The following is a 27,985-nucleotide window of genomic DNA, read 5'->3' as shown; positions in this document are numbered from 1 at the left end:
TTAGGAGTATATTAAAAGCACTCATCACTTTTCCACAACTCAGGATAGGAAATGAAACAGAAATATACTGGCTGTTGCAATGCCATATAGTTCCATGCTCAACCAGTAGCTCAAACTTCTGATAGATGTGAAATACTCCTCAGTGCCACAGTGTGTCATGCACTGACAACAAAAGATGAAAAATTTAGGTTTTTTTCCCCCCTCATTATTAAAGAAATTACTCTCTGCCTTTTTCTGTGTATGAGTACTTTGCAGAGTGACTTATTAGGAGAATTTCACTGAAAAACTGAACTAAAGGGATTGCTGATGTTGAAAAAAAGACAAACAAAAATCAGTTTATCAAAGTTATAGGAGTTATGACATAAGGTTTGGACTTTATTCCAGATTTGGGGAATTTGAAACTGGGCTGCCTTTTTTGTCTTGCTGAAATTATTGTAGCAGAGGAGGCAACACATCTCTAGACAGAAAGCAGAGGCTTTACCAAGGGCTCTAGCTTGAGTCAAAGGTTGTCCTCACAAGGTAATTGATTGTTAATCTGTGACTGGATACCTGCTTGGAATAACAATGACATCGGTCTTAAGAGCAGCAGTCCTTTGTATGGACATAGGCAATTTAATACTGGAAAATAAAAGACTGATGTTGAATTTTGCAGCACAATGACACCAAATTAGAATTCTAGCTGAAAAGGCTTACAGTTTGGCCAGCTCTTCTGAATTAGGACACATTAGTTTTCAAGAGAAAGATGAATACCTAGTATGAAGACACAAAGGTTAGTCTAACACTAGCATGAATTTATTTTTTTTTCTTTAGGCTTCTAAGTCTCATGAAAAGGGCAGATTTCAGGAAAGTAGAAGTGTTCAGAGCACTGATTGTTTCATAAATGCTCCTAGTGGAAGAGTATAGGATGATGTAAGTCTGTTCTATGCTGTTGGATTTCTGATCTTGCCAGGAGGATATAATAACATAAGGCATCCTTGAACCACAGTCAGTGTTGCTGTGTCTTGTGGCTTCTTCCCAGATTCAGGTCAGGAAGATTTCTGACTGAAAGAGACTGAACATGGAGAGTTCAGGGCTTTCCCCATCTCCTGGATTTGATCTCGCAGATATTGAATTTCTAGCTGCTGCATTTCTATGATTTTTTCACTTTCCATCTCTGGATTCAACCTCAGGACAGCTGGGTTGGACGGAAGTTCAGCAGAGGGAGCTAGAAGATAAAACAGAGAGGACATAGTACAGTAACAAAGGTCCAGCTCATACAGTTCTTGGGCATGAACAAAGGAAAGCATCTTTCAGGGCTGAAGGAGTAGATCTAAATAGTAAGAATCTGCAGGATTTAGCAGCTTCTACAATTAACATTAAAATGTACCAGGTACCACCAGGCAGACAAGTTAGAATGAAACACAGACAGTAATAAAATTGTTCACCAAGGACCAAAAGAGCTTCTGCCATGAGTACTGACAATATGGAAAATATACAAGAGCTATTCACCTGTGTCTTGAATTGCCTTTTTGCTCTTGTTTAATCTCAGTGCAGACTCGAGGTTGTGCACCTGCCCGTTGGCCACCCTCAGTTCTTGCCTCAAGTCATTAATTTCCTTAATCAGACTCACATTTTCCTGCAAAAACAACATGCTCTATAAGGAAAGGCACAGGTACTATCTGGCTGAGCAAGATGCATCTTCATATCTTTGAGAAAGACACTGGACAGTACAGAATCAGTATCACAAGCAGGTGCAGGGCAATCAGGAGAGTACACAACATTTCAGGTAAGGTCACAGTAGATGTGACTCAGAACATGACTATTCAAACCACGTTAGCTCAAAAAACTAATATTTGTTTTGCTTTTCTGACTGCAGCTGCATTCCAAGGTATCATCTTCCTTGCCAATTCCAAAGGGAAGCTCAGGGCCTTCCTAAATTGATCCAATTAATTCAGAATTAATGCGAAGAATTCCCATCTCTCTCTCCAGTGTGTATTATTTTACTTTTCATTTGTCACTATGTATTTGTTCACTTAAATTATCTTTATCTCTTTGGAATTAGTCAAAGCCCTCTTCATTAGTTCTGACAGACATTACTTTTCCACACTCCTTCCAAATTATTAGGAAATCTATAAAGCATGTGGAGACTTGGGGTACCTACTGCTAACAAGCTGCTATAAGGAAAAGTTAGCAAGTTGTTCTTTTTTTTAAAGTCCATTTTCAGCCCATAAAAGTTCAATCCTCTAATTTTTTAGTAGCCTACCATGAAGCATCTTCCTGAAGGAGCTGTGAAAGTGCCAGTAAATGTAATTTACCCATTGTTGCAACAGATTCAAAGACTTCAGCCAAACCAGTATGGTTAATACTATTTAAGGATGATAACACTGCTGCTCATGATTTAGAAACAGGAGCACCATTAACTAAATATTTCTTCTCTGTATTCACTCAAGAGAGTGAAGTACAATTGTATATTTGCCTCTTACAAGGACAGTGAAATAACACATCAGTAACTAGGGAAAATGTTAAACAGCTGCCATCATACTTGAACCAAGAATAGCAACTATTTCAGCTACCTGAGGTGTGTTTTTTAGAACTTTTGGAACACAGTGGCAATATTTAAGAAAGATAGATGGCAAAAGGCATGTTTAGGGTACCTCACAATACCAGTCTCAAGCAGCAGGGAACCCACTAAAACAGCAGGAGATAAGAACAAGGATAAATGAAATTTTTCCATGAAAATGGAGTCTTCAAATCTTGTTTTCTACTTTTGTTTTAATGATAATTTTGGTTGATAGAGATAATTATGTTGCCACAAAAGATTGTGCAAAGCATACAACTCAGTTCCTTCGAGTATACTTATAAAAGTTGTGTGGGCACCACACAACTGCAGGCTGGTCATTAGTGAAGTACAAAGCCCACTGCACCTCTCAGTACATGCCTGCACTCAAGGACTTCAAGCTGGCAGCAGTAGCTCAGGGCATGTGTGTGGCAAGATTATCAAGACTTCACACTAAGACAAGCAGAGCAGCTGTGCTTTAGCTTCTCCTCAGCTGAGAATCACTGACTGGAAGAAGAGTGTGGGATTCATTAAGTTCTGAACTTGTTGGGCAAGCAGAGTTGCTCTTGTAGTGCTTATGCTGGACTATAAATGCAGCAGGAGTTGGTGTGCTCAGGCAGCTCTGGAACTCTAATATTTTGCTGAGTCTGACTTGTCTAATGTAAGCCTTTAAATACAGATGAAATTTGACTCTATGCAGTTATTCCAGAGCTTGATCCTGAAAGAGCACATGAAGAAGATAACTTCTAATAATCAGTCAAGGTAATTTTCTTTTGACCAGCTTTCAGGGTTGGGTCATAACATTTGCCTTTAGGTGTACTTCAGTCATGAGCACCTTCATATGTTCATTCCAAGTGATTACCTGCTGCGTTCAAGTGAAGTTCTTGTTTTTGGTCTATCAGAAAATATAATACAGAGTCTTTTGATGAAGCAATCTGGGTGATGTAAAAATGTCTTGTTTGCTTTGCTTGACGCTAAAAGACTGTTGGTTGACACTGCTAATATTTTCCTGAAGAGGCCTTTTCTCCAGAGAGATTAGCCTTTAATTCAATATTTACATTCTGACAGAATGCTTGCACTGCAATGCAACGTCACAGAATGGATATATAAAACAAATATTCATGGGAAAACTCATTGTCATGGGAGGTTGTGTCAAAGAACCAATTGTTTCAGAAAAAGGACTGATCAAATGCATGGATAATGAGGCCATCAGGTACAATGACATGTCATATGGATGCAATCTACAGTCTAGGAAGTCCCTGCAGTGCTGCCTGTCAGACACAGGTAGGACATATAGAAAATTTCATCCCATATGGGCTTCAGTTTAAGCAGCACTACTTCAAATTTATTCAGTGTCTCTGTTTTTATGAATCCAAAGAAACTATTACAAATACAGAAGGCTGGAGGAAAAACTAATAGCTGAATAACAGGCAACTTGTCAACTGGTAAGAATAACTAAAATTATCTTGACAGTTCTAACCATCTGTTGCAGCAGTCACTAGTGGAGTGTACCTATGAATAATCTCTCAAAGAGGAGGGCATAGCTCTGAAAATGTAACTGCAACTGAGGAATAATAGAAATACAGAGCTAGAAGACTGTCAAGATGTCATTTGCTTTTTCAAAGCAAATCCTCACAGAAGTTTGTCTAAACTAGTCTTAAAAGCCCCTGTGAAAGACTGGAAGGCCATGATAATTCCTGCTGGTTATAAAATCTCATTAATCTACTGGACTTCAGAGAACTGCTTTTTCTTTGAAGAAACCAGGCTGGTTAGAATCTTTGATATCTTCATCTTCCAGATGTTTTATTAATTTGGTTTTAATCATCATTTCATTTTAGGCTTACTGATCCAAGACATCAAGTATTATCATTATGAACACCATCTGTCACCCTATTCCAGTAAGGAAATTCTTCAGGTTATTTTCTGAACCCATCTCCTTTTGCACCAAGGCAAACATCTATCTCACAGAAAGAGTAAAAAAAAATTAAAATAGCATCAGGGAAGAAGATTGCTGCTGTCTAGCCCTGAAGAAGCAAATTACGAATAAATAGCAAACAACAGATGACTTAGGAGGGGATGAGATTTAATGATCCAGAGGAAGCATAATAAAGTAACAATGTAGAAAGGGCTACTGAGGGGAAAAGGAAATGCTGACTGAGCAGAAGGAGAGCATGTTAAGAAGAGACTAGAACAGCTGTCCTCCTAGGATGCCTGGTGTGGAGCTCTAGGTCCTCCCACTCCAGATAAAAACAAATTGGATCTTTGACCCCAGCAGTCACGAGTTTACTTTGCCTTGTAAGAAACAAGGATTCTGAGCAAGAGATCTTTGTACAAATAGACATATTCCCCATCTATTTCTGAACTTCCTTGAAAATTTTGGATGTGAAAAGCAAAAAGTTCTTCTCAATTCACACCAGTAGGGATGGACTATGTGGACAAAGAAGGGGTTTTTTTTCCTTTTCTTCCTCCAAAATTACTTCCTAAACATTACTACATAGCAGATATAGCTTGGCATCCAAGCAAGGGCAAATTGACTATGATGGCAATTATAAATACTGTTTGAAATAAAAAGTAGGTACATTAATTTCCTTTAAAACATCCATGCAACAGAAGTTCCCTATCTCCTTTTAGGGAGTGGGAGATAAACAAAAGCCATTTCTGACTTTCGAGATCTTACTCTTTTTGTTCAGAAAAGTTAAAGGAAGCACTTGAAAAATGTAGGAATTTCTGGCAAGAAAGTCAACCAAAACTATTTCAAAGTCCTAAAAAGCCATAACAGAAAGGTCAATAAAGTCTCTTTTGTGCAGGCATTTCCTTTGTTCCCAGTCCACAGCACAAGGAAAAGGCTGATTACCTGCATGATGCGCATGTAAGCAGTGTGCTGCATTTCCTTATCCTTCATCACCTTCTTCCTCAAAACTGCCAAATTCCTCTCGTTATACTCTTGCTGTTTCTTGTACTGCTGCTGCAAATCTGCATCTTCTGCTTGAGCCTCCACCTGAGAGGGCACAGCATGCTGTCTCAGTAATGACACCACTAGACACAGTCATGGGCAGGGAGAAGGCAAAGGTCCTGACTCACCACGTCTGGTTGATGCACATACTTGGTGTAGAGCTCACGGATACCATCTTTCATTTTTTTGGAATCGTTAATGAATCTCACACAATTATGAAGATCTGCCTTAAATCGTTTGATGAGGGTTTCCATATTTTGCCTCTGCAAGAATGATGTAGTCACATTCTTATTTGGTTCATCAGAACACTCCATTGTGCAATTTTCTAGAGAGTCTAGTGGAACTGGTGAAAACTCTCATATACTTTCTTGCACTTCATTAAAAAAAAATTAATTAACAACTCACTGGGAATGTAAGCATTACTTGCTGAACAGCAGTCTTAGATTTTAGGAATAATAATAAGCCAAAATACTTTTATTAGGTAGTATCAGTGACAACCTGCAAAGATGACAACTGAAAAACAGTGGCTCATTATGCTGTTGCCCACTGTCCTTTCCTAAACCCAGAATCACAGAATATGTTGAGTTGGGAGAGACCCACCAGGATCATTGAGTCCAACTCAGCCCTGCACAGGACATCCCCAGGAGCCACATCATGTGCCTGAGAGCATTGTCCAAATGCTCTCCTACCTTCTTATTTAGAAACAACACACCAACAGTTAAGGAGAGAAGGCAAGGGACAAAACATATCAGACACATGCACAGCTTGCTGATTTCACATCAAGACTGCCTTCTCATTCTCTCTTGGTTTCTGCTAGGCCTCCCTACCTGCTTCCTCACGGATGCACTCATGCTTGCTAAGCTCCTCCACCTTCACCTGCAGTCCCTTTTCCTCCCTCATGTCTGATACGCTGCCAAACAAGGGGTCCTTGACTCCTCCATTAATGAAACCTTCCTTTCTGCTATCCTACTAATGCCTAGGTGGTATCCTACATGCTGGTCCTGTTTAGGCCAAGTGTCCCCAGATTTCAGGCTTGGGCAGGAGCAAGTACTTCAGCATTCACCTCACTGTTTCCTTAAACTCAGGACAATATGTGTTGACTCATAAATAACTGGATTTTTTAAAAATATGAATGCTCTAAGCTGGTTGCAGGCTTGGAAGTTTTGTGTCTTTGTCCCCCCTGAGCAGAGACTCTCCTGGTCCTTGGACACAGCATCCCTGCAGTAATCTGTTTGCTCAGATTAGTGTTTCCCCAGTGTTGTGTCCCCACCAATGCCATTCTGGGGGACCTGCAGGGTGGGGGTACCCCATACCTTTTCCATCTCTCTGTGCACCTCTCCAGCAGTTGCCTTCTGTTTCTGCTGCAGCTGGGTGATGTTCAGCTTCAGTTCTACGCTCTGCTTGCGGAATTGTTCCAGCTCCTCCTCCATCTGAAAGGAAGCGGGACAAGGAAATCAGGGCTAAAAGGAGACGTGAAAAAATAACACATAACAGGAAAACCAGAGGCTGGAAATACAGACTTGAGGGAATAGGTCCCCCTTCAGGTTGAACGACAACATGAAAAACGTCAATTTTGTAACAACACTGCCCTCTGTCAGCATATACAGAAACCACACAAATGAATGTGCAACTCCCTGCTGAGTCACATTAATTTAAATTATGTGATACCCCTTAAATTCCTTGAGCTGAATGGGAGCTCTACCGTTCCATCTGAACAAAAAATGGATGAGGGAGAAATGGACAGTCTGGAAAGAGTAAGGGCAACAATAACTAGATCCTGATACTGAAAAGAAACAAATGGATTGAAAACTGTGGGTACATTTGCAGAACACACAGGAAAAAACAATAAGGGTACTACAGAATTTACTTATGGCACAAGGTGGTGACCAGAAAAGCCAACAGTGATTTAATCTTGCTAGTCTGAAGTACATACAAATTGTTGATTAGTTTGCATTTTATTTAAAAGACTATGTCACCATAGTCCTAGTTTGGTTGAGCTAAGGATACACCTATGCAGAGATCATAGTAAGCTTCTATCATAAATAAGTTCCCTCAATTAATTTGCTGCATGCTAAGTATAAATACATTCAAATTTCCGATGTATCAATTGATGAATATAATTTGTCCATGTACCTAACCCCTAGCAGAGTTATGTTTGCATAAATCTGCAACATTTCTGAGAGAAGAAATTTACTCTTTTCTGCCAAATCAGTTAAAGCAGTGTCTTGCAAATGCTATAGGACACGTGGAAGGCAACCACATAAGGATAAGATCAATTTTAAAGCAAAATTTAGAATTACATACGGAACTTAAATAACTGTGTGGATCACTGGTAACATGTGATAGAAAATTAATTAGCTATTGCCTACAGATATTTTTATTAGCTGCACAGATATTGAATCAGTGCTATGTATCCTTGAAAGAAGTCAAAGAACAACCAGGGTGGAATCTTTCATGGACTTGTTGGGTCATGTTTGTATTTAGACAATGGGCCTAGTAGCAGAGGCCAAATGAGAGTGTTACTCACCTCACTGATCTGTTTCTTCATTGTCTCAATATCATTTTCACGTGACTCTATTTGCTTCTTAGACTCCTCTATTTTGTAACTCAGTACAAACTTGAAATTTTGCAGTTCCTGATTTTTCATTTTTAGATCATATACATACTTCTCCTGGAAGAAATGAGTACAGAGAGCTGAATCAGAGCCAGCACTCACACACAGATCCCTAGGACAAGACACAAATATGGAAGAGACAAAACCAGCAGTCACAGATCTTGTGGAAGATTGAACTCCAGGTTAGATGGGAAGGGGAAAATAATGCTGAGCCATCTACAGATCCCAGAACAGGGGATGAGAAAGTCAACATCCTGAACTTGAGCTCCCCAAGAAAAGCTTAGAATGCCAACTAAAAACCAAAATCCCAAACTGGAGATTGAAAAATTCCTTAAGTTGAAACTGACTTTTCAGTCATGTGATATTATCATGATAAATACTATTAAAATAAATATCTCTAATTAAGGGAGGTGATTTTGACCTCATCCAATTGTCCATTTTCTCACCTTCTCTAGGATAGTTTCAGTTCTCTCTTTAACATCTGTCTTTAGTGCCAAGATATCCTTTTCCAGTGATTTAATGATGTCTTGCAGCTTCTGCTGTTCCAGTCTCATTTCCTCAATATCCCTGTTTCGGTCCTTGAGCTCTTTCTGTAGGCTGTTCAACTAGAGAGGCAAACTAGTAAGACCTTACCAGTCTCCAAAAGCTGTGCACAGCTTGGTCCTCCTATTCTGTAGGATACCTTGTAGACAGTGTGGGATAAAGGACATCAAATTAAGATATGAGGAAGGAGCAGCTCACCAGTTAAATGCCTCTAACTCAAAAGGGGGTTGAGTATCCAGTTTTGCTTTTTCTGTATATTCTGACAAGAATACCTGCTGCACAGGAAGGAAGGAAGGAAGGAAGGAAGGAAGGAAGGAAGGAAGGAAGGAAGGAAGGAAGGAAGGAAGGAAGGAAGGAAGGAAGGAAGGAAGGAAGGAAGGAAGGAAGGAAGGAAGGAAGGAAGGAAGGAAGGAAGGAAGGAAGGAAATTGCATGCAGCAGCAAGAAGGGTATGGATATTATACCTAAGCATCAGCTCCATCTAACACTCAATCCATGGAATATTCTCATAAGGTGAAGGCAATACATCTCTAAAGATGGAAGATTGGAAGGGTGCCCAGTTCATAGCTCTTGGGTACCCTCAAAATCCCTGCCTCAGTACTAAGATCTGCAAAACCAAGAAAGTTGGAACCAATGAATGACACTGGACAAACTGTAAGGACACATGAAGAAAACCTTGAGGTCTAAAAGACAAAGAAATTAAAAAGACAGTACCATGATAGTAGAGGGTATGAAAAGAACCTCTCTGTCTCCAGATAGATACTGGAGAAAACAAAACAGAAAAAATGTCTCTCCAACATCCTTAGGCAAATGTAATACCCAGACCATAAAAGAGGTAAAATATTTTATGTCTCCTTAAAAACCCCAGTAAAGCCAATAAAAATGATGATGCAAACAAAACACAGGGATTATTGCATTGAATTAAGCAGTAGAAGTATTTTACTAATAAAGCAAAGTATTCAATGATAGAAAAATTAAGAGTTAATTTCTTTCCTGTCATAGGATGAACAATATTATTTATAGTTCAAAACTATGCAGATCAGAGAAAGTGTACTAATAAAAACATACCTCCTTTATCATCTGTCTCTAATCATATCAGCAATACAATCAGCAGACAGCTTCTTCTGCCCAATACTCTAAACATGCAAACTAACCTAAGAATGGGCTACTGCTCTCATATGAAATGCCACATTTTTACAGACTAGATGAATGGACTAAACTGACATGCCATTAATCACATTCAATCCTCAGTTCTAGGTCTTCTATGCAGGTCTGATACTAGCAGAGAATAAAAGATACCCTTTTATTCATGACTCCTATTTCTCCTTTCAGTTGGATGTTGGACTCCTTTTCCTCCAAGAGCTGTTTCTCATACTTGTCTTTGAGTTCTAAGATTTCTTTGTCTCCATCTTCATAAATTTGTTTCTCCATTTCTTCATGTGCTTCAATCTGCTTCCTCATATTCTCCTTTGTCTGCAGTTAAGGAAAACAAACATTAGAGAAGTGTAAGAGACCAATAAAGGAGAGAAATAAAAGGTTATTTGTAACTGTGTTTCTCCTGGGAGAATCTATGTTTAGTGAAATATTCAGTTGCAGCAATATCATCTAAGATAACTTTTTAGTGGATTAAAGCAACTTTATGTGTATGATAACATACACATTGAGGTTCTTTTTTTTTTTTTTTTAATTTAATAATTCTTAAGACTTGAAAGCTTCAAGTTATGAATCTGGCCCAAACACTAACATCAGCAAACTTGTTCTGCAAGAAATCACCCAGTATCACTTAGGATCTTTTAAAATTGCTGGTTTTGATGCAATTAGAATTGCTGTTTCTTCCAGGCTGTGTGCAAATCAAGCTTCCTACCTCCTCCAGCAGAACAGATTTATGTTTAAGTTTTTTCTCATAATGTTCTTTTAGCTCTGCCAACGCCTTGGTTTTGCTTTCCTCCAAATTGTGCAATTGTTTCTCGTATTCCTCCTCCATCTTCTGGGATTTCACCTGAAGCTCCTGGTATTTCTCATTTTCCATTGAGAGTTTCTGACTACTGTCAGATTCTGTTAACAGGAAACATATGGAATGGATAAAACTAATAGAAAAGAAGACTGAATCCTATCCTTCTGCAGCTATCACTGCCTTATTATTTACTGTCTTTTTGGCAGCTGGTTGCAATAAATTACAAGTAGAAGTATTTAATCACTTTCTTCATCAGATATACAGGGGCTTTAGGCTCTGTAGCCGTGCAAAATTGACAACTAATTTAGGCACTTCCTTGGGATGACAACCATGGCAGAGCTGTATGAGCTCAACTGCTACAAAGTAGGCAATGGAGTCATTTATGGGGGGGCTCCTTGGTACTAATTTGCAGTATTTTTGTCTTGATTACAAATCTGGAGTCCAAGTATTTCCAGGCTGTGTGCACCTCCTTGCTGAATTGAATGACTGCACTGTTCTTGCACAGTGAGCTGTGCATAAAATTAATGAAGGAATTACTAATCTCAAGTACCAAACCTCTAAGACACAGGGTCCATGTGCATGTTCTCATCATAAGCACATGTATGGTGCAGTCTGGACACTCATTTGGTCTGCACCAAATACCTACATGACATACATCCATTTTTCTTTGTACCTCTGCTCTAGTAATCCCTCCCTGTCACTTGCTGTCAATACAGCATTTCCCCCAGTTTCCAGTTACAAACATTTGTAACAGTCTAACCTAGCTGTTGCACCTCCTTGGCCTGTTTATCCATCAGCTCAGACAGTTGAACCTCGTGTTGCAGCTTCTGTTTTTCTTTCTCTTCCTGTAAAATCTGGGATTAAAAAAAGAAAAATACATTTTAAGTCGAAACTAGACAAAGCAACGTCCAAATTGTTTGCACTATTGCCCCTGGTGAGGAATACATACAAAACAGCAATATGTTTGAAATCTCTCACCAAAACTGAGATGCCATGTGTCACTGAAACAAGTTTTCCCACATTTTAGTTTGTTTTGACAAGTTAAGCTAAGGAAAAGCAGCAGACAGTGTTCATATAATACAAGTTACTGATCCTAATCTAAAAAGAAAAGTTTGTGAGCTACAAAAGCCTCCACTCCTTTATGTGTGCCTGCCTGAGGAGAATTTGCAGTTCCATAATTTATTGTCCAGATATTAAAGTTCAAGCTGCTTCCTGTCTCACTTGAAGCAACTTTGAGGTCCTAAAATGCTGACATTTGCATACTATGACATAAACCTAAGCAAGAGAATTTTAAATGCCATTTGCTTGAAATGTCAGCCTGCCACTGTAAATCACTTAATCTTCTAAAAAAGCACAAAGAACTGGAGCAAGAAAACAGCTGAGAAATTTTCCAGAGATGCTAGAAATTGTACCATAGTTACAATATTTTCACCTTTTTCTTGCAACAACTTCATGGGTGTTTCATAAACAAAAATATTCCATTTGTCTGATGGATACAACTAGAAAATTTAGCTTTCAGTCTAAAGCTGTCATTCAGTTTAATCTTAACTTGTACTGATACTTGGACAGGAAGTACAACTTGCCTGCCTAGAGAATTATATTCACCTTCAAAGGTATTTGTTTACAAGCCTATAATCAACAAGTCTAGACAATTTTCAGTGTAGCTGAGATTATTATAAATATATAGCCAAGCACTACTTATCAAAAGACCTGAAGAACCACAGAAAAAAACCCAGCAGAGATAAACAGAGGTAGAGGAATCCACAGAGGAATTTAAATGGTTTTCTTGTACAAGGTTAGGTTCTACAAAAGAGAGAAAAATAGAAAGGTTTAAACTCAAGTTATTTAGACAAAAAACCCCACAATTAGACAAGCCAAAGAATCTGAAAAAATACTTGAAGAAAACATTAAAATGAATAATTAAACCTCCTCAAAAAATGAATATCAAAGACCTACTGGAACAATTGTAGGGCCAATAGACAAGAGAGGTATAAAGAGAGCACTTAGAAATTACAAACCTGTAAAATACTACAACTAATAAGTCACCTGACAAGCTTTCATACTGAACTCCTTTATGTGGAGTCAAACAGAAATACTGCTTGAAGGTACTATGCACAACTCGACAAAATCAGCAGCAACAAATCACCAGAACAGGACAATATTCACCCAAAAGCTCAAAAAGAACATGAGGCTGACAGGATTGAATCATGTGATATATAATTCCTTACTCTGAGTACTGCCAAAGAAATTATTACTGGATCCCTTGCCTTCTACATCTAAAAGAAGTCCAGAAATATAACAAATTACAGCTCAGAAATCCAGTGTGTGTGTGCACGAGTCAGATGGACAGAATAGCATTATCAGACACACATAAATAAGACACTGGGAAGAATTATCATAGCCTTTGCTTTTCAGGGGAGTTCTGCTTCATGACCACAAAGAAATCAATAAGCACACAAACAGAAGACATGCAGGGAATATATTTTACTTTTATTTTCAAAAAACATACAAGAAACCTCAGCAGATGTTCTTAAAAATCTAAGCAGACAGGACATAAAGAAGGCAGCATTAAGGAAAATAACTGTTAGATCTTGCAGCAGCTGCAGCGTTATATAGAAAGGAGCTTTTAAGGCACAGTGCCACTTCTACTACTGATCCTCAGGCTCAGGCAGTATTTTTTGTGCTAGTTTTATGTGAAAATACTTACAGGGTACCTGGGAGAACTCTTGCATCCCCTTGTACCTATGAGATACTTAACTCAAAGATAGTTTCATGCTTTATAAATATCAAGAACATCTTAAACTGGAAAGGAATGATTTCAGATGCTGTATGGCATTTCTACATATGTAATGCAAGCTTGAATTCAACTCTTCAGTGAAAGATTTCTTAGTATTTGGTTCTGCAACATGAATCATACCTGGTGTTTAGTTTTAAGGGAGTCTATTTCCTGAGTGAAATTCTCTTCCAATGCTTTTATTTTTCCTTCACAGTAAATGTCCTTGAGACGTAGCTCATACTCACTTTCTGTCTGTAGATCTCGCACACAATTCTGCAGGTCTAGTATTGCCTGAGTCTGTTAGGACATGGATGAGAAAACAGTTTTGAGAGAGAATATTTGCTGTTAACAACAGCTTGTTAAGGATGTTTTATTTACATGCACATATTTATGAACAACAGCCTTCACAGAGAATCTTCGGACAGATGACCAAGAAGTCCTAGAACTAAAGTTCCTTTGCTGTCTTAGAAGATAGTTTATAGCAATGCATCTTCTGACTTCTCTACTCCATTAGAACTGCTTTCAAGAGATTGAGGAAAGTATTAGAGAAAAATCTAATCCACACTTGCTGTTTGTACAATGCTGTTTGCATATTGACAAGCCACTGCAGCAACTTGCTGCAACCTCTTTGACCAAAGCCATATAGGACTGGCTGGTAACAAGCATTATGCAAGTGCAATTGACAGAAATCCTATGGTTTATGTTCACAAGTTGCTCCTCCTACCTTCTCATCTATATCTGATCTCATGATCAACACTTCCTCAGCATAGTCAAGTTCCTGCTCTCCTTTCACTTCCCCACCTTCTTTATCATGCACTTTCCAGATAAATACACAGCCATCCTCTGAGGCAGTCAGTAGAAATTGGTCATCACTTGTTACTGTCATCTTAGAAGAGATAACAAAATAATAGATGAGACATGGAAGAATGGAGATACAGTTTTATTTTACACCACATTTTTCTCCCCACCCCCATACTCTCTTCATCTCTACCCCAGAAATTCAACAGTGGAAATAATAACACAGTTCCACTACCAACATTTTGATTATGTCTCCTATTCCTGTTCCACTCCAATTGAAACAACAAAGGGAAGGGAAAGAATATGTGTAGGTACTGGATCTGCTTCTGGTCTCAAAGCCATAGCAAGATTTTTAAAAACCTGAAGCAGAAAAGACCTTCTAGACTATTATAGGACAGACAGGCCATTTATATGACAACTCCAAAGGTCTCTAGTGTTTCTCTTTGAGAAGTTGCATGACCAACAGATGGCTAAATGTTTTCTTTTGAAACTACAACTAAGTTCACCAAGAACTATGTAGTAGTAACTGCTGCCACCTCCTCCAGACCTCCTGTGGCTGCCTGATCTGGCAGAGAGTACCTGGGAGCTGATACAGCTTACAATGAGGTGAAAGTAGAGTTACAGTAATTGAAGTTCATATTCTCATGTTGGACTGTGTGAGGATAAGTCAAGGTGCTGTAGTTGACAGTGGTACTTAAAATACCAAAATTACAACCAGTTTTAACAACACAGAACATGTGGCTTCCTGGAGAATGGGGACCTACCAAAGCACACTGAGGGAGCAGGCACAAGTGCTCACTGAGCCCTTTCAGTCATTTGGCAGCAGTACTGGCTCACTAGAGAAGTCTTAGCCCTCTGGAAATGGGTGAATGTGATGCCCCTCTACAAGAGAAAGTGGCACAGGAACCATCCTTGGAGATGTTTAAGAGATGTGTGGGTGTGGTGCTCGAGGACATGGTTTACTGTAGACTTGGCAGTGCTGGATTAACAGTTGAACTTGATGACCTAAAAGCTCTTTTCCAACCTAAAAGATTCTATGACAAAATTACCTTCCTCTTTTCAGAAGGAGCTGTATCAAAGTTCTCCATCCAATATGCCATGTTTTGTGGTGCAAGCCACTTTTTAGTCACCAGCTTATTCCCTGACATATCTAGAGACAGGACTCCTATGAATGCTGTGATATTCATTCTCCATGTGCAGACTCAGCCTTAATTTTAACATATTATGCTATGAATTGAGAAGGAAAATCAGCCCTAAAGGATCTGTGTGCAGCTGGCATTACAGGGAAAAGAAAGAACTCTGTGCTACCTTTGTAACAGCACCTGCATGGGCCTGGTACTCGCTGAAATCCTTCTTCAGAGTTAATGGGTACTTCATAGCTCGAATTGTCCCCAGGGAGGTGCCAACAAATATCAGGCGCCCGGAACGCGAGACAGCGACAGTGGTGTAAACAACGTCACGGGCAGGCACTTCGTGCTGGATCTGCACATCAACCAACAGCACAAACCACCACACAAACCTCACATTACAGCAAATATTTGATTACATACTGCATGAGCAATTGTTATACCTCTGCCTGCAGCACATAGTGCAGTTAAGAGAATCTATATGCCTATGGAAGTATAGTCGCAACAGTAATTAGTACTAAGTTTTATATATTTTTAAAAAATTAGATTTAAAAGAAATATTTAGATATAAAATCTCTATATTTGTTATAGTTACCAGTATTAAAATTTCAAGCCAGGCTGATGTGTGATCTCAAAGATGTAATGGTTATCACATACAATTTACTACTTTTCTGGAAAAAATGCATGTAGATACAGTGGTAGATGAGATACTCTTGTATTTCAGCAGAACTGTTGATACAATATTGCCTAGCTAGTTTGTTACTTGGATTAGAAGACTTCTAGGTAAATGCAAGTAAAATGACAAAAATATAAAACTACAACAAAATCTCAGGTCTCATTGTAAAAGACATAAGAACATGAAACTGGCAGTAAATACCACAGCTTTCAAAACCAGACTGATTCCTATTTACCAAATAGATGGTAAGGAAAGCAAAGCACCAGTACCCTCCCCAGAGAATGTAGCAATATCCAGGAGTGTTTGTTAGCTCACCGAAGACTCTGAAATTTCTTTGAGAGTTTGGTCAGATCCAACAGCAAAGATAATTTTGGCATCATAAGTCAGGGAAATGCTGCTGTAGATGCAGGTCTTGAGCACACACTCTGACTCCTTTTTACCTGTCAACAAATTCCACTCATACACAGCACCATGTGTGTCACAGGAGACAAGTTTAGTGTCATCTGAACTCCATTTAATAGCATGTACCTGGCAAAAGCAAAACACACCAAGGAGCTTGATGTTAGATTACAGACATACAGCATGGAGTCATTGTACTGCTAAAGCCATGACAACTTCAGAATCATACTTCAAAACCTTACTGAAAAGCCTCTAAATGTTTCTCAACCAATTCTATTTTAGCATTAGAAAAAAACAAACCCAGTAAGAACTACTTCGTGAACACGCTATCAGGAAAAAGTACATTTCAATATGGAGTAGTAGATTTTATTTTTATAATGTATTACTGGGATATTTTACTTTGTCCAGCCAGCTGCCAACTGTTCACTTTTAATTTAAGGGCAGACTTTTCAGGTGTATCTAGTGCATGAACATTTTGCCTTCTGACCAATGAAAACTAAGTTTTCTATTTCTGTTTTTACTTTCTGGGGCCATCTCAAGATCCAAAATTGTACTTTACCTCTTCAAAATGCATCTTATCAACTAGTTATATGTTAATAAGTTGTACTGTATAAGATTTGTTTACTTACCTTCCCAGTATGTCCTTTCAGATTAGTAACATTCTCAAAGGTGATGCTGGAATAAATTTGAATCACATTTCCATTAACTATAGCAAAAAGATGGCCTCCATTACTGAATGAGCACTACAAAAAGAACATAACCACCCATTACTGTAGATGGAATGGATAAAAACATTCATGCATTGAATTTCAATTACATCCTTTAATATCAAATTGTTGCATGAAAAGAAAACTCCATTACATAATTAGCCACTTACAGTTTTCTTAATCAATGCTTTCCCCTGTAAAATTCAGTTCTGTAGTATTTCTGAGCAAATTATCCCTTCTGCTGCTTCCCAGGCCTACACTTACACATCAGCCTCTGGGCCTGTTCTCCAATAGTCAGAATCAATTTCTGTAAGCTTTGATATAGGACATCATATATAGTACTAGGATGTATTGGAGAAGTTTTTATTTTCTGTCATTCTTCAGCATTCTGTTCCACATAACTCTCCAGGTTCATTTTTGCACCACTCCTTACCTCTTTACACTTTTTCACAGCAAACTCCTTGAAAACACGCATGTCCTCATACAGGAGACTTATAAATCGTAGTTTGTCAGAAAACCCAACCAAACAGAAAAGGCCAGTGGGATGAAGGGATACTGTGTATGCTTCCTCCTGATATTCCTTACACAGCTCCAAAGTGCTGAAAGAGAAAACCATTGAGCAGTATGGAATAGGACAAACTCCCCATTGCACACTTGACAGGATATTATCTGGCCCAGCAAGGATGCCTGCAGCTAAAATCTGACTCTGCCTTGTCCTTGAGGAAGTGTGTTGTTGTTCAGTTAAGTAATGATCACAGAGATGTTACAGGAAACAAAAGCAAATTTGACTTTCTGGTTCACAGAGAAGGTGTGGGAGGTGCAAGAGCAAATCCTTGTGTAGTGTAATATAATGAAGAAGGTAAATGAATTGCTGATTGCAATCCTACACAAGCATCTCTTGAGATTTGCTTTTCCCTCCAGGGAACCTCAAGAGTTGGAGTCATTTTGCTTAAGACCTATGCCTAAGAAGCAGGATATGGGGCAACAGTAACTTAAGACAAAGCTGAATGAAAGAGTTTTTTCCAAAACACAAGAAGTCTGACACAAAAATAGCTAAATAGAAAAGGCTTTGTATTCTTTTGGCACCAGTGTTAAAGGCACTGCATATTCACACTCCCCAAATCATGTCAGTAATACCATTTACATGCCACACCACACAAGAATTTTACCAGAACAACACTCTCATTCATATGAAATTGCTGCTGTTGCCTCCTAAATACAATATACAAAAAAGCAAGATGTAATAACAAATACAAACAACTCTTTACTTTTTCTTGTAATTCCAGATGCGGACAGATCTATCCAGGGAACACGTAGCAAGGATGGGTTTCCAAATACACATGTCCAGACCAGTGATTGAATTAGAATGCAATGGGAAATTCATATATGCAAAATAAGATATCTTCTCCTGAGAAGGAATGAGAACATTAAGAAATCACAAATATTTTATTGCAGGCAGTAAGGCAGATAAAAAAAATCTATCATGGGTTTTTGCATACAGTTGTAGAATAGATTTGAGGGAACCACTTAATCCTTTCACTGCACTGATCTAAACATAACAATGCTAAAAGTCTGACAATGTTAGTTTTAAGTTCATAATTAATAATCAAGAAAAGTGATGCAGGGCAGAGCAGTGAGAGCAGAACATAATTGTATGTATATAAAAAAAGCAAGTTAGATAAATAAATAAAACTGGACCTGCAAGAATTCAGTTAATATTGTCTGATCAGGCAGATACTTAAAAAAAGTCAAGTGCTGAGTGATAGAAAACTTCACTAGGATGTCCAGTTACCACATGCTGGAAGTGAAGCACCAATAAAATGTTAGGCTGCATGTGGAAACAGAACCCCTAACTACAACCCCTCTTCCTGTGAAGATCTTTCCATATGCCTGTACACAGGTTAGGAACTCAATTCCATAGAAGTCTATTTAATGATAATACATTTTTCACTTATCTTTGTATTATTTAACTCCTTCAGAGTAGGGAAGGTTTTTCATTATGTTTGTATTTCACAGAGAGGTTTTACTTCTAGCTAAGACTTTACCAAATCTTGGCTAGAGGACTAAGACTAAGACTCTTTTAGAGTAGAATGAGATTCCCATGGCTGTTCCAGCTTTATCATTGCAATAAAATTTCTGCCTATTACAGTGGAGCATGAACCACAGAGTTACACGGAGGATATCCCAGTTAAAGCCCTAGTGAAGTGGTTCAGCAGTAACAGGCACTCTTTAATGGTCTTAAGTGTTCTCTGTCCTTCTGCTGAATAGCATCAGGTATTCACAGGGAGGGAGCCTTGAGCAAGGGGTTACAAAAATACTGCCCCCAGAGAAGCACACTGAGCACATCAGATCTTGAGCTTTAAGGGTTCATTTGAAGGATTTAATGAGAATGCATCACAGAAAACAACTGACTACCCTGTATCATTGCAATTCTGGACATGAAAGATGTGCAATGTGACTGAACTGCACTTACCCTTATAAGTTTGGTGGAGAACATAGTAAACATGTAGAGCTGATTTTTATTTGTGCTAATGACCATCATTTCCTCAGAGGGGCTGAAGCATATACATGTTATGTCCTGTCTGCTTGACTTTTTTGGCTCAGTGCTGAACAGGTCCTGAGGCAGCTGCACAAGAAAGGCATCCTGTGGGATGTGCCAGGTTTCCATGTTTTGGTAGTGGGCATGCACACACACAAACTTCTGTTGTAATGCTCCTCTAATAAGCACATACATAATATCAGCAAGACAATCTGGATATTTAATAGCACATAACTACTGCAAGGCATGGAATAGAGGACAAGAGGACAATAATGGGATTCATAACATTACAGCTGAAATAAAGTAGCAGGGGACATCTCAGCAGTAATATGAAGTACTGCACTAAACAAGAATTGAAATGGTAGTAGAAAAATATCAAGGAAAAAAAACTAGCAAGTGTCAGAATGAGAACTGCCTAAAAATTGTGATTAGAACAACAGTTCTTTGTAATGTATCATTAAGGTACATAAGTCTTATTACAGGATCTCAGGCATAGGGAAGATCTGACCCTTTAGAATGAGAGTATGAAGTCTTGACCAGTTCATTAGAGTTAAATGTTCTTATCCAGAGATTTCAGAAGGTCAATGCATACAGTTTGCTATAGAACAGTTAGAAGGATTATTAAAAGTGCACAGGTCTCATGACAGCTCTAACAAATACCTGAGGGGAGAAAAGCTTCTCCTTGGAAAAAAACAAGCAGCCAAGTTCTTCAAAACTGATGTAAACTATGTCTTAGTCCTAAAAGCCTCCACAAATAAAAGTTTCTTAAAGGTTTCCTGAAGTTTAGCAGCCTCAAAGCACATTTTCTATGTGGGAAGGAAACATACAGAACTTCCATGCAGAAGGTCATCAGGCACTGACTTTCAGTGTGACCTTTGGCAACTCCATTTGACATCACCAGCACAGTTAGCTAATCCTTACAATTCAGTTTAGCAGTGTGCTAAAAATTATTATTAATAACTAAATCAGAAACACTCACAGTTCTGCAAACAGGGCCCTGCTGCATAATTGCTTACAAAAGCTTTTTCCCTCCTTACCCAGACTTCTTGTCTCTCCTCGTAGGCCTCCTTTTCACAGGTCTTCTCGAACAGAAGAACAACTCCTGGGCTAGGTGAACATGCAAAGCCTTTGGAATATGCTGCAACTGCAGATATTTGAGGCAAAGAATGCTGTTGTAAACCAGTATCTTCAAAGGCCACTCCACTAGAAACACCAGAAATGCAATTAGGAAATGCATAAAGATGCTTAAAAATAAAGAAGCACAAAATCAAAAAATGCTAAGCAGCAACTGACAACATAAACTGGATAGGAAGGAAGGAACTAATCTGCCTGCAAAAGCATGGAACTATTATTAATAACTTTGAACAGATTTACCTCTCATATTCATTTGTTGTATCTTCTTCTTGTTTCCTGGGTGGTTTTCTGTACTCCAAACTTTTCTCCCAGTGCAGCTCTCCAGTCTCAAACAAGCTAAGTTTGCCTGTGTCAGTGCCACATATAACTTCCTCCTCAGACAGCCAGGCATGGCACAAGTAATTTTCTGGCTCTCCCCTTTGTAAATTCATCTGCTTTAAATATCCTTCACTGTACTTGAAAAGTTTAAAAAAGCCATTTCCAGTGATACAAACCTGGGTATTGTCTTGAGGATTAAAGCTCACCTATGGAACAAAAAAGAGGAAGTTTTTTCTCCAACTATGTTCACAAATAAACAAATATTATACCTGTTCTGAAGACTTTCTGTACCAGATACAGGAAAACAAACAAGGGCAGATGGTTCATAGAAACATACAGGAATACCAAGAAGAGTAAGAATTAGCCATCATAATTCATACTGCAGTTTTCCCCCTTTTGAAAGTGTGTCTATTAAAATTAAATTACAAAAGTAAGGCCAAAATACCTCTTTACTACTGATTAACAATTTTTTTCCAGTAGCAAGCTTCCTGAAAAGTGGGACCATTTGTTCTCAAAAGGCCAGGAATAAGTTCTGTATTCCTGTGTTTCAAACTAACAGTATGTACATGAATTCACAAAATTAGGTGTTTATTTGTGAAAATAATTTAAAAAAATAGCCATCTCAATATTCAACATGGATAGGAAGGGTAGTTTGAGTTAATTTTTATGCTTTATGGGACTTTACACAGCCAGAGTCTTTACACTGCCCTCTCTTTAGGAATTGAGCTCATGAATTCACTAGTTGAGCCAACCACTGCTTGTATCTGTACCCCAGAAAAAATGTCAGCTGGAGCTCAACCAACACATGGACTGAAAGTGTCAGAACTCCCTACATGAACGAATCTAAAAAGGGGCACCCAGACCTGGATGCAGAAATCATTTGTGTGCCATCAGCCTACTCCTAGCCACTCTTCTCTGCTCTGAACACAGAAAACTGCAGGAAGGAAAAGGTGCACTGAGAGCTTCCAAAAGTGTGTTACTACTACTGGGGACAGCCCATCTATTTAGTGTGTGCTTTTGCAGGGACACAAGGGACACATTGCACATTCACTGCCTGTTATACTGGCCTCATAACATAGATCTCATATGGTGTAAGAGAATCTCATGTGATATAACAGCTACAGACACAAGAATGTCTATTATGGGTCAGTGCAAAACTTTATTTAGCCTAGTGTCCTATTGCTGAGGGAGACCAACAGCAGATGTCAAGAAAGGTCAGAGAAAGTGTATGAAATCTACAGTGTGGAGCCCTCTCCTCTTGCCGTGGATAAAAAGCCATGTGGCCAGGGGAAAACGCACTGTGCACACGTCCTGAAGGATGAACGCATGTCCAGCCTCGCACCTGCTACTTGTTGAACTAAAGTTTGATCGTTTTATCCACCTTTTTGAAAAGCGGAGTATGCTCCCGAAGAACCAGTCAGCTGCGAACGGGAGCGTTAATAGCGAGCGGCAGGGACGCAGGCACAGCTCGGGCTCGGCAGCTTTGGGAGCCGGCGGGGCTGGAGCCCTCCCTTACCTGGCAGGGCCCGTCGCCCGCGGCCTGGACGCGGACGGCCGCCGCCAGCTGCTGCTTCTCCCAGAGCCAGCAGGTGAGGTGGCCCTCGGGGGGGGCCGTGGCGGCCACCAGGAGCCGGCTGTCGGGGGAGAAGGCGAGGGACACCGCCTGCCGCGCCGGCAGCTCCTCGGCGGCCAGCACCTTGCGCCGCCGCGCCCGCTCCGCCGACAGCTCATAGACCGCCAGCACCGGCCGCTCGCCCGCCGCCTCCGACAGCGCCAGGAACCGCCGGTCGGGGCTGACGGCCAGCGCCTGCACGCCCCTGCTCTTCTCCGTGCCTGCGGGGAGCAGAGCGGTCAGGGCGGGCCGCAGTCGGGACCGGCACAAGGGTTAAGGTCGGGAGCGGGGTCGGGACCACCTGGGATGAAGTTGTGCCACTTGTGCTCGAGGTGCAGCCGCAGGCAGCCCGCCCCCGCGGCGTGCAGCACCACCTTCTCTTCCAGGAAGCAGACACCGCCGGCCACCCGCGGCCGGCAGCCGAACACGGCCACGGGCAGCACGGCCGCCGCCGCCATGCTGCCGCTGCCGCCGTCGCCGTGGTGACCGCGGCCCCGGCAGCCCCGGAAGCGGCGGCGCACGCGGCCGGAAGCGGCGCGCGGGGGCGGCAGCGATGGCGGCGGCGGTGGCGCGGCGTGGCTCCTTCTCGGACTCCGGCTCGGACTCGGAGGATTCCTCGCTCTCGGACTCGGAGGTGAGCCCGTGGCCGCCGTGGCGAGCCCGGTGGGGAAGGGCCGCCCGGTGCCGACGGCGCGGACTGACCGCAATCTCTCACAGCTCCAGGAGGCCTTCGCGAAGGGCGCGCTGAAGCCGGGGCTCAACGTGGTGCTGGAGGAGCGGCCGAAGCGGCGCAATGACACGGTGAGCGGGAACGCGGGGACCGGGAAAAGCCCGGCCAGGGCCGCGGCCCCAGCGCCGGGAGCGGGGCGCGGGAGGCTCGGCGGGGCCGCGGGCCGGGCTTCGGCGCTCTGCGCTGCGGGGCGGGCTGCGGATGTGCCCCGGTGGCCCCGAGGAGCAGCCCGCAGTATCACTCGGTCACTGAGCCGGGCCAGCCGTGCGGATCGGTCGGTGCGCTGCTGTGCTGAGCTGGGCTCCTTTCACAGGACGGCCTGAAGCAGTGCCTGGCCGAATTCAGGCAGCAGCTCGCCTGGGTGGAAAGGCTGGACGTAACTCTGGGCCCGGTCGCGGACCCCGTTTCTCAGAATGCTTCTACGTCTGATGCCGTTGACCCTGAGAATGATTTCCAGAGAGAGATGAGTTTGTAAGTGTCAAAAAGACATTTCATGTAGTGTCTCACTGTGTTGTTGCGTTTTTGGAGTTATGTTTCTTTCACCAGTATGCTGCAGACTGCTACACTGGCTGTCACTGTGATGCTCTTGGCCATGTTATTTTACATTCGATGGCTCTGAATGTTTTCCAAAACAACTACAAATTAGTGCTAGTATATTCTACTCCTGTGTGACTTAAAATGAATAATTTCTCTCTTCATAACAGACTTCATCCTTTGCTGAGTTTATTTTAAAAGCTCCTTGACAGCAGGACTAACACTTTAACACAAGATACTGATTTTTCTTTGTGGGTTTGTTTTGGTGCTCTTACAGTTCTCTTGTTTTGCTTTGCCTTTTATATTCCAACAAAACCCCTTGATAACTGGAAATAAGATAAATGTATATGTGCAAGGCATAAATGTTAATGTTGTACTGGCACCTAAGCTGCTTTCAGTAGCACTGAATATTTGCTAGACCAGACCAATGCTTGCTAGATCCCAGTATCAGCCTGCTTGTGTGAGCAGTTTGTGTCAGCACTCTGAGGTGCCCAACAGGCAGTGACAGAGCGGGTGCAGTGACAGAGCCGGGGCAGTGACAGAGCCGGGGGCAGTGACAGGGCTGGTGCAGTGACAGGGCTGGGGCAGTGACAGAGCCGGGGCAGTGACAGGGCCGGGGCAGTGACAGAGCCGGGGCAGTGACAGGGCCGGGGCAGTGACAGGGCCGTGCAGTGACAGGGCCGTGCAGTGACTGGGCCGGGGCAGTGACAGGGCCGGGGCAGTGACAGAGCGGGTGCAGTGACAGAGCCGGGGCAGTGACAGAGCCGGGGGCAGTGACAGGGCTGGTGCAGTGACAGGGCTGGGGCAGTGACAGGGCCGGGGCAGTGACAGGGCCGGGGCAGTGACAGCTCGTGCTGTGCTCTCTCCCAGCTACCGGCAGGCGCAGGCAGCTGTCCTGGAAGCCCTCCCTAGGCTGCGTAAGCTCCAAGTTCCCACGAGGAGGCCGGATGATTACTTTGCAGAGATGGCCAAATCAGACCAACAGATGCAGAAGGTATGTGCAGGGAATGGTTTTCTTTCCAGTGTAATGTGTGTGTTTTAACATAGGGTAAGTATTAAATTTAAGGTAACCATTAAATTTAAGGTGTGATATGTAAGTATTGACCTTCATTGCTTTTCTGATTCCTGTGACAATGATTGGGCTTGAAACTTTGTGACAGGAGATTTCTTTTTCTTTAGGTTTTTGGTACAATGTGGGGATTTTTATAACAGGTTGGATGATAAAGTAGAAAAATGTGATTTATACTTTGTCCTGAATGTGTTTAATATTAAAAAGGGAGAATTTTTATTAGTATGTGTATTAGTGGATGTAAAGTTACCTGTGTTTTTGCTCTTTGTCATAAAACTTGCAGTTGACTGTGGCTTTAATGCAATCCTTTTTTTCCTATTTAAATATCACCTTTTGTTTATTGTCAGTGTGTTCTGGTTTTCTGCTATTTTAAATTGTATGTTATTGAATGAATCTGTTTTGGATAGGAAATTAGATTGGTGTAGGAAATAAGTCTTTCACACATTTCCTTCTTGACTGTAGTCTTTGTTCAAAATTGAACTCTATTTTTTGGTTTAGATTTTGAAAAAAGACTACATTGTATAAATTAAAGAAACATGAGCTGGAGTCTAGTTGGAAGGTTCATGTATTATTGGGTCACTGTTCTGCTTTCTGATGGAACCTTTCTAGATAAGCTGAAGAATGATAATTAGCTGGTACTAAGGCTTAAGTCAATCCTGCACATTACTGTTCTCTTCTGCTGATTTCATTTGAAGAACAGTTTTTATCTCCTACTGGAGTCACTAGACTGAATCACTAAGATCTGTGTTGAAATCTTTGTAATTCTCCATAAGGCAGCATCCTTATAAAAATGTTTGTGAACAAGGAAGGAACAGAAAAAATGTTTTCTACAGGACTGTTGTCTTCTCTTCAGTGCTTTACCTTTAATAATGACAAGAAAGAAACTATTAAGTCTTTTTGATACACCCAAATAGACTGACATGATACTCTCAGTTCCATTAGAGCCCATTATAAGGCTTTTTCTTCTCTCTTGTGTGAATTTTGTCTTTTTTAGCCAGATTTTGGCTATAGATCAGTACAGAAATTATAAAATTCTTTTTTCTTCTTTTGTGTTACTGATAAATTCTGTTTTTCTATTCCCTAATTAGATTCGACAGAAACTTAAGAGTAAACAAGAAGCAATGGAAAGGTCTGAGAAAGCAAAACAACTCCGTGCAATGAGAAAATATGGCAAGAAGGTGAGGAGCTACAAAAGGGACATGTGCAAAAGGATCTGTGACAAGAATTTGGAGCCTGAGTGGGGGGCTGGAAAAATGCAGCCACAGGAGTCTGGCTAAAACACACAGAATCTTCTAGTCTCCTGTCTAGCTGCTCTGAAGGAAAACAGAACAAAAGATAGGGTATGGGATGCTGCAAGGAACAACACTAACATTCTGCTTTTAATCTCAGGTGCAAGTTGAGGTTCTGCAGAGGAGACAGAAGGAGAAGAAAAATATGTTGAATGCAGTCAAGAAATACCAGAAAGGTAAAGTCAACTTGTCTAAGAGAACAAATGTGTAGGGGCAATAGTGGTGTGTGAGCAGTGTAGAGCAGTGCGATGTAGTCACTGTGTCTGTAATTCTGGGCCTTGAGGTTGGAAAGCTGCTGCTGTGCAGAATTGTGTGCCAGTGGCAGTGAAAAACCTCCCAAGCAGCTGTTCTTCAGTGAGGGTGACCTTACTTGCTTAGACTGAAAATTTGTACTTCACTCTTGCAGGTCTCTCTGACAAGCTGGACTTTCTAGATGAAGAGCAGACGTCATCTCAAGGGAATAAAAAAGGCAATGCAAGTCAACGGACAAAGAAGGGGTGAGACCAGAAACAAGAGAGTTAAACACAGAATGTCTGATTTTTTAGTCTTTTTAGGGGATAATTTTGGGGAACAAGAAAACTGTTCTGTTTAGTGTTAAAGTAAGTCCAAGGTGGCTTTCTCTCCCTAAAGAAAACTATGGCCAAAATGGAGCAGAGACTGAAATGTGATTTCTGCGTCTTTGTTAAGAGGGGAAAAGTTTATGGTGGTTGATGGGATACCATGAGCATATTTATGTCTGTCTTGAGAGCTTTCTGAAACAAGGAGTGTAGGCAGTGATGCTGGTTGGTTGTTTTTCAGACCAAATGCCAAAAGACGATACAAAAATCAGAAGTTTGGTTTTGGTGGGAAGAAGAAGGGCTCCAAGTGGAACACAAAGGAGAGTTTTAATGACGTATCCAGCTTCCAGTCAAAAGTGGCTCACAACAAAGGCCCAGGAAAAGGAGGAAGAGGAGGAAAAGGAGGGAAAGGAGGGAAAAAAGCCCTTAATGTAAGTAAAATGTTGCATGAAATCGATCCTGGTTGGCTTGGAAGCCAGTCCATGTCTGGCAGGGAGAGATGAGTGCATGATATGTGCCTTCAGCATCAGGAAGTGATGCCTGTCTTTGGGAGCTAAGCATAATTCAGTTACTAACAGAGCTGGGGACAGTGGTTTGGTATCAGCAGGAAAATCAGAAAGGGAGTTCAAAAGTGCTGTTTGCTACCTGTGTGCCAAAACCTTCTTCTCCAGACAATTCTGACAAATACCCTCTCTTTGGTATCCTCCCCAAGCTATAGAGCTAAAACAAAGATGGAGAACATGAAAATAAAAATCTGAATCTATCTTTTTTTTTTTTGCAGAAGAGACCTGGAAAGAGAGCAAGGCAGAAAATGAAGAACCGAGCCCGCTAAGAGAACTGTGCTCCCCAGAGGGGTTCCTGTGTTTCTTTGTGTTGCAAGATGTGTTTCTGCCGTCATCAAGCAGTTAACTGTGGAACAAGCTGGATGCTTTGCAGTGGCAAGGAAAAAAAGCCAGTGGAAACAGTGCCTTATCACTCAGTTTTTTTTCTTACTGTCTGTTTTGTTGAAGGATTGTTTTCTACTTAAACCTGTTTTGTGTGAATGCATTAAGTGGTTTGCACAGAACTATGTGTAATTCATGTTTAGCTGTTCAATGAATGGTGGCTGAAGTCTGCCCTTT

General features: G+C 41.0%; 2 protein-coding genes across 4 annotated transcripts; one reads left to right on the top strand and one right to left on the bottom strand.

Moving 5' to 3' along the window:
• Positions 1 to 354: 354 nt before the first annotated feature.
• Positions 355 to 23,191, bottom strand: CFAP57 (cilia and flagella associated protein 57). Of its 3 annotated transcripts, XM_054638792.2 has the most exons (22): positions 22,987 to 23,191; positions 22,590 to 22,906; positions 20,996 to 21,279; positions 20,659 to 20,824; positions 19,556 to 19,708; positions 18,351 to 18,490; positions 17,516 to 17,681; positions 17,005 to 17,118; positions 16,292 to 16,504; positions 15,482 to 15,655; positions 14,100 to 14,261; positions 13,517 to 13,672; positions 11,360 to 11,453; positions 10,510 to 10,700; positions 9,945 to 10,118; positions 8,550 to 8,708; positions 8,017 to 8,160; positions 6,803 to 6,919; positions 5,618 to 5,752; positions 5,391 to 5,534; positions 1,489 to 1,615; positions 355 to 1,204 (listed from the first exon to the last, which is right to left on the bottom strand). In XM_054638792.2, the coding sequence occupies exons 1-22, from the start codon at positions 23,141 to 23,143 to the stop codon at positions 1,026 to 1,028; spliced, it is 3,666 nt and encodes a 1,221-aa protein (XP_054494767.2). In that variant the 5' UTR covers positions 23,144 to 23,191; the 3' UTR covers positions 355 to 1,025. The 3 variants fall into 3 exon arrangements, 2 of the variants coding, with proteins under 2 accessions (XP_054494767.2, XP_077038499.1); XR_013183300.1 differs by lacking the exons at positions 355 to 1,204; positions 1,489 to 1,615; positions 5,391 to 5,534; ... (4 more) ...; positions 9,945 to 10,118; positions 10,510 to 10,700 and adding an exon at positions 12,310 to 12,402 and having other exon boundaries at positions 22,987 to 23,177; XM_077182384.1 differs by lacking the exons at positions 355 to 1,204; positions 1,489 to 1,615; positions 5,391 to 5,534; ... (4 more) ...; positions 9,945 to 10,118; positions 10,510 to 10,700 and having other exon boundaries at positions 11,391 to 12,402; positions 22,987 to 23,177.
• On the top strand, positions 23,170 to 27,979 carry EBNA1BP2 (EBNA1 binding protein 2). Its single transcript, XM_054638144.2, has 9 exons — positions 23,170 to 23,319; positions 23,403 to 23,486; positions 23,729 to 23,886; positions 24,820 to 24,943; positions 26,107 to 26,196; positions 26,408 to 26,483; positions 26,714 to 26,804; positions 27,106 to 27,295; positions 27,646 to 27,979. The coding sequence occupies exons 1-9, from the start codon at positions 23,239 to 23,241 to the stop codon at positions 27,694 to 27,696; spliced, it is 945 nt and encodes a 314-aa protein (XP_054494119.1). The 5' UTR covers positions 23,170 to 23,238; the 3' UTR covers positions 27,697 to 27,979.
• Positions 27,980 to 27,985: the final 6 nt, after the last annotated feature.

The sequence above is a fragment of the Agelaius phoeniceus genome, chromosome 8 (assembly GCF_051311805.1).
Source record: "Agelaius phoeniceus isolate bAgePho1 chromosome 8, bAgePho1.hap1, whole genome shotgun sequence".
NCBI lineage: Eukaryota > Metazoa > Chordata > Aves > Passeriformes > Icteridae > Agelaius > Agelaius phoeniceus.
This window is presented reverse-complemented; position numbering and strand designations above follow the sequence as displayed.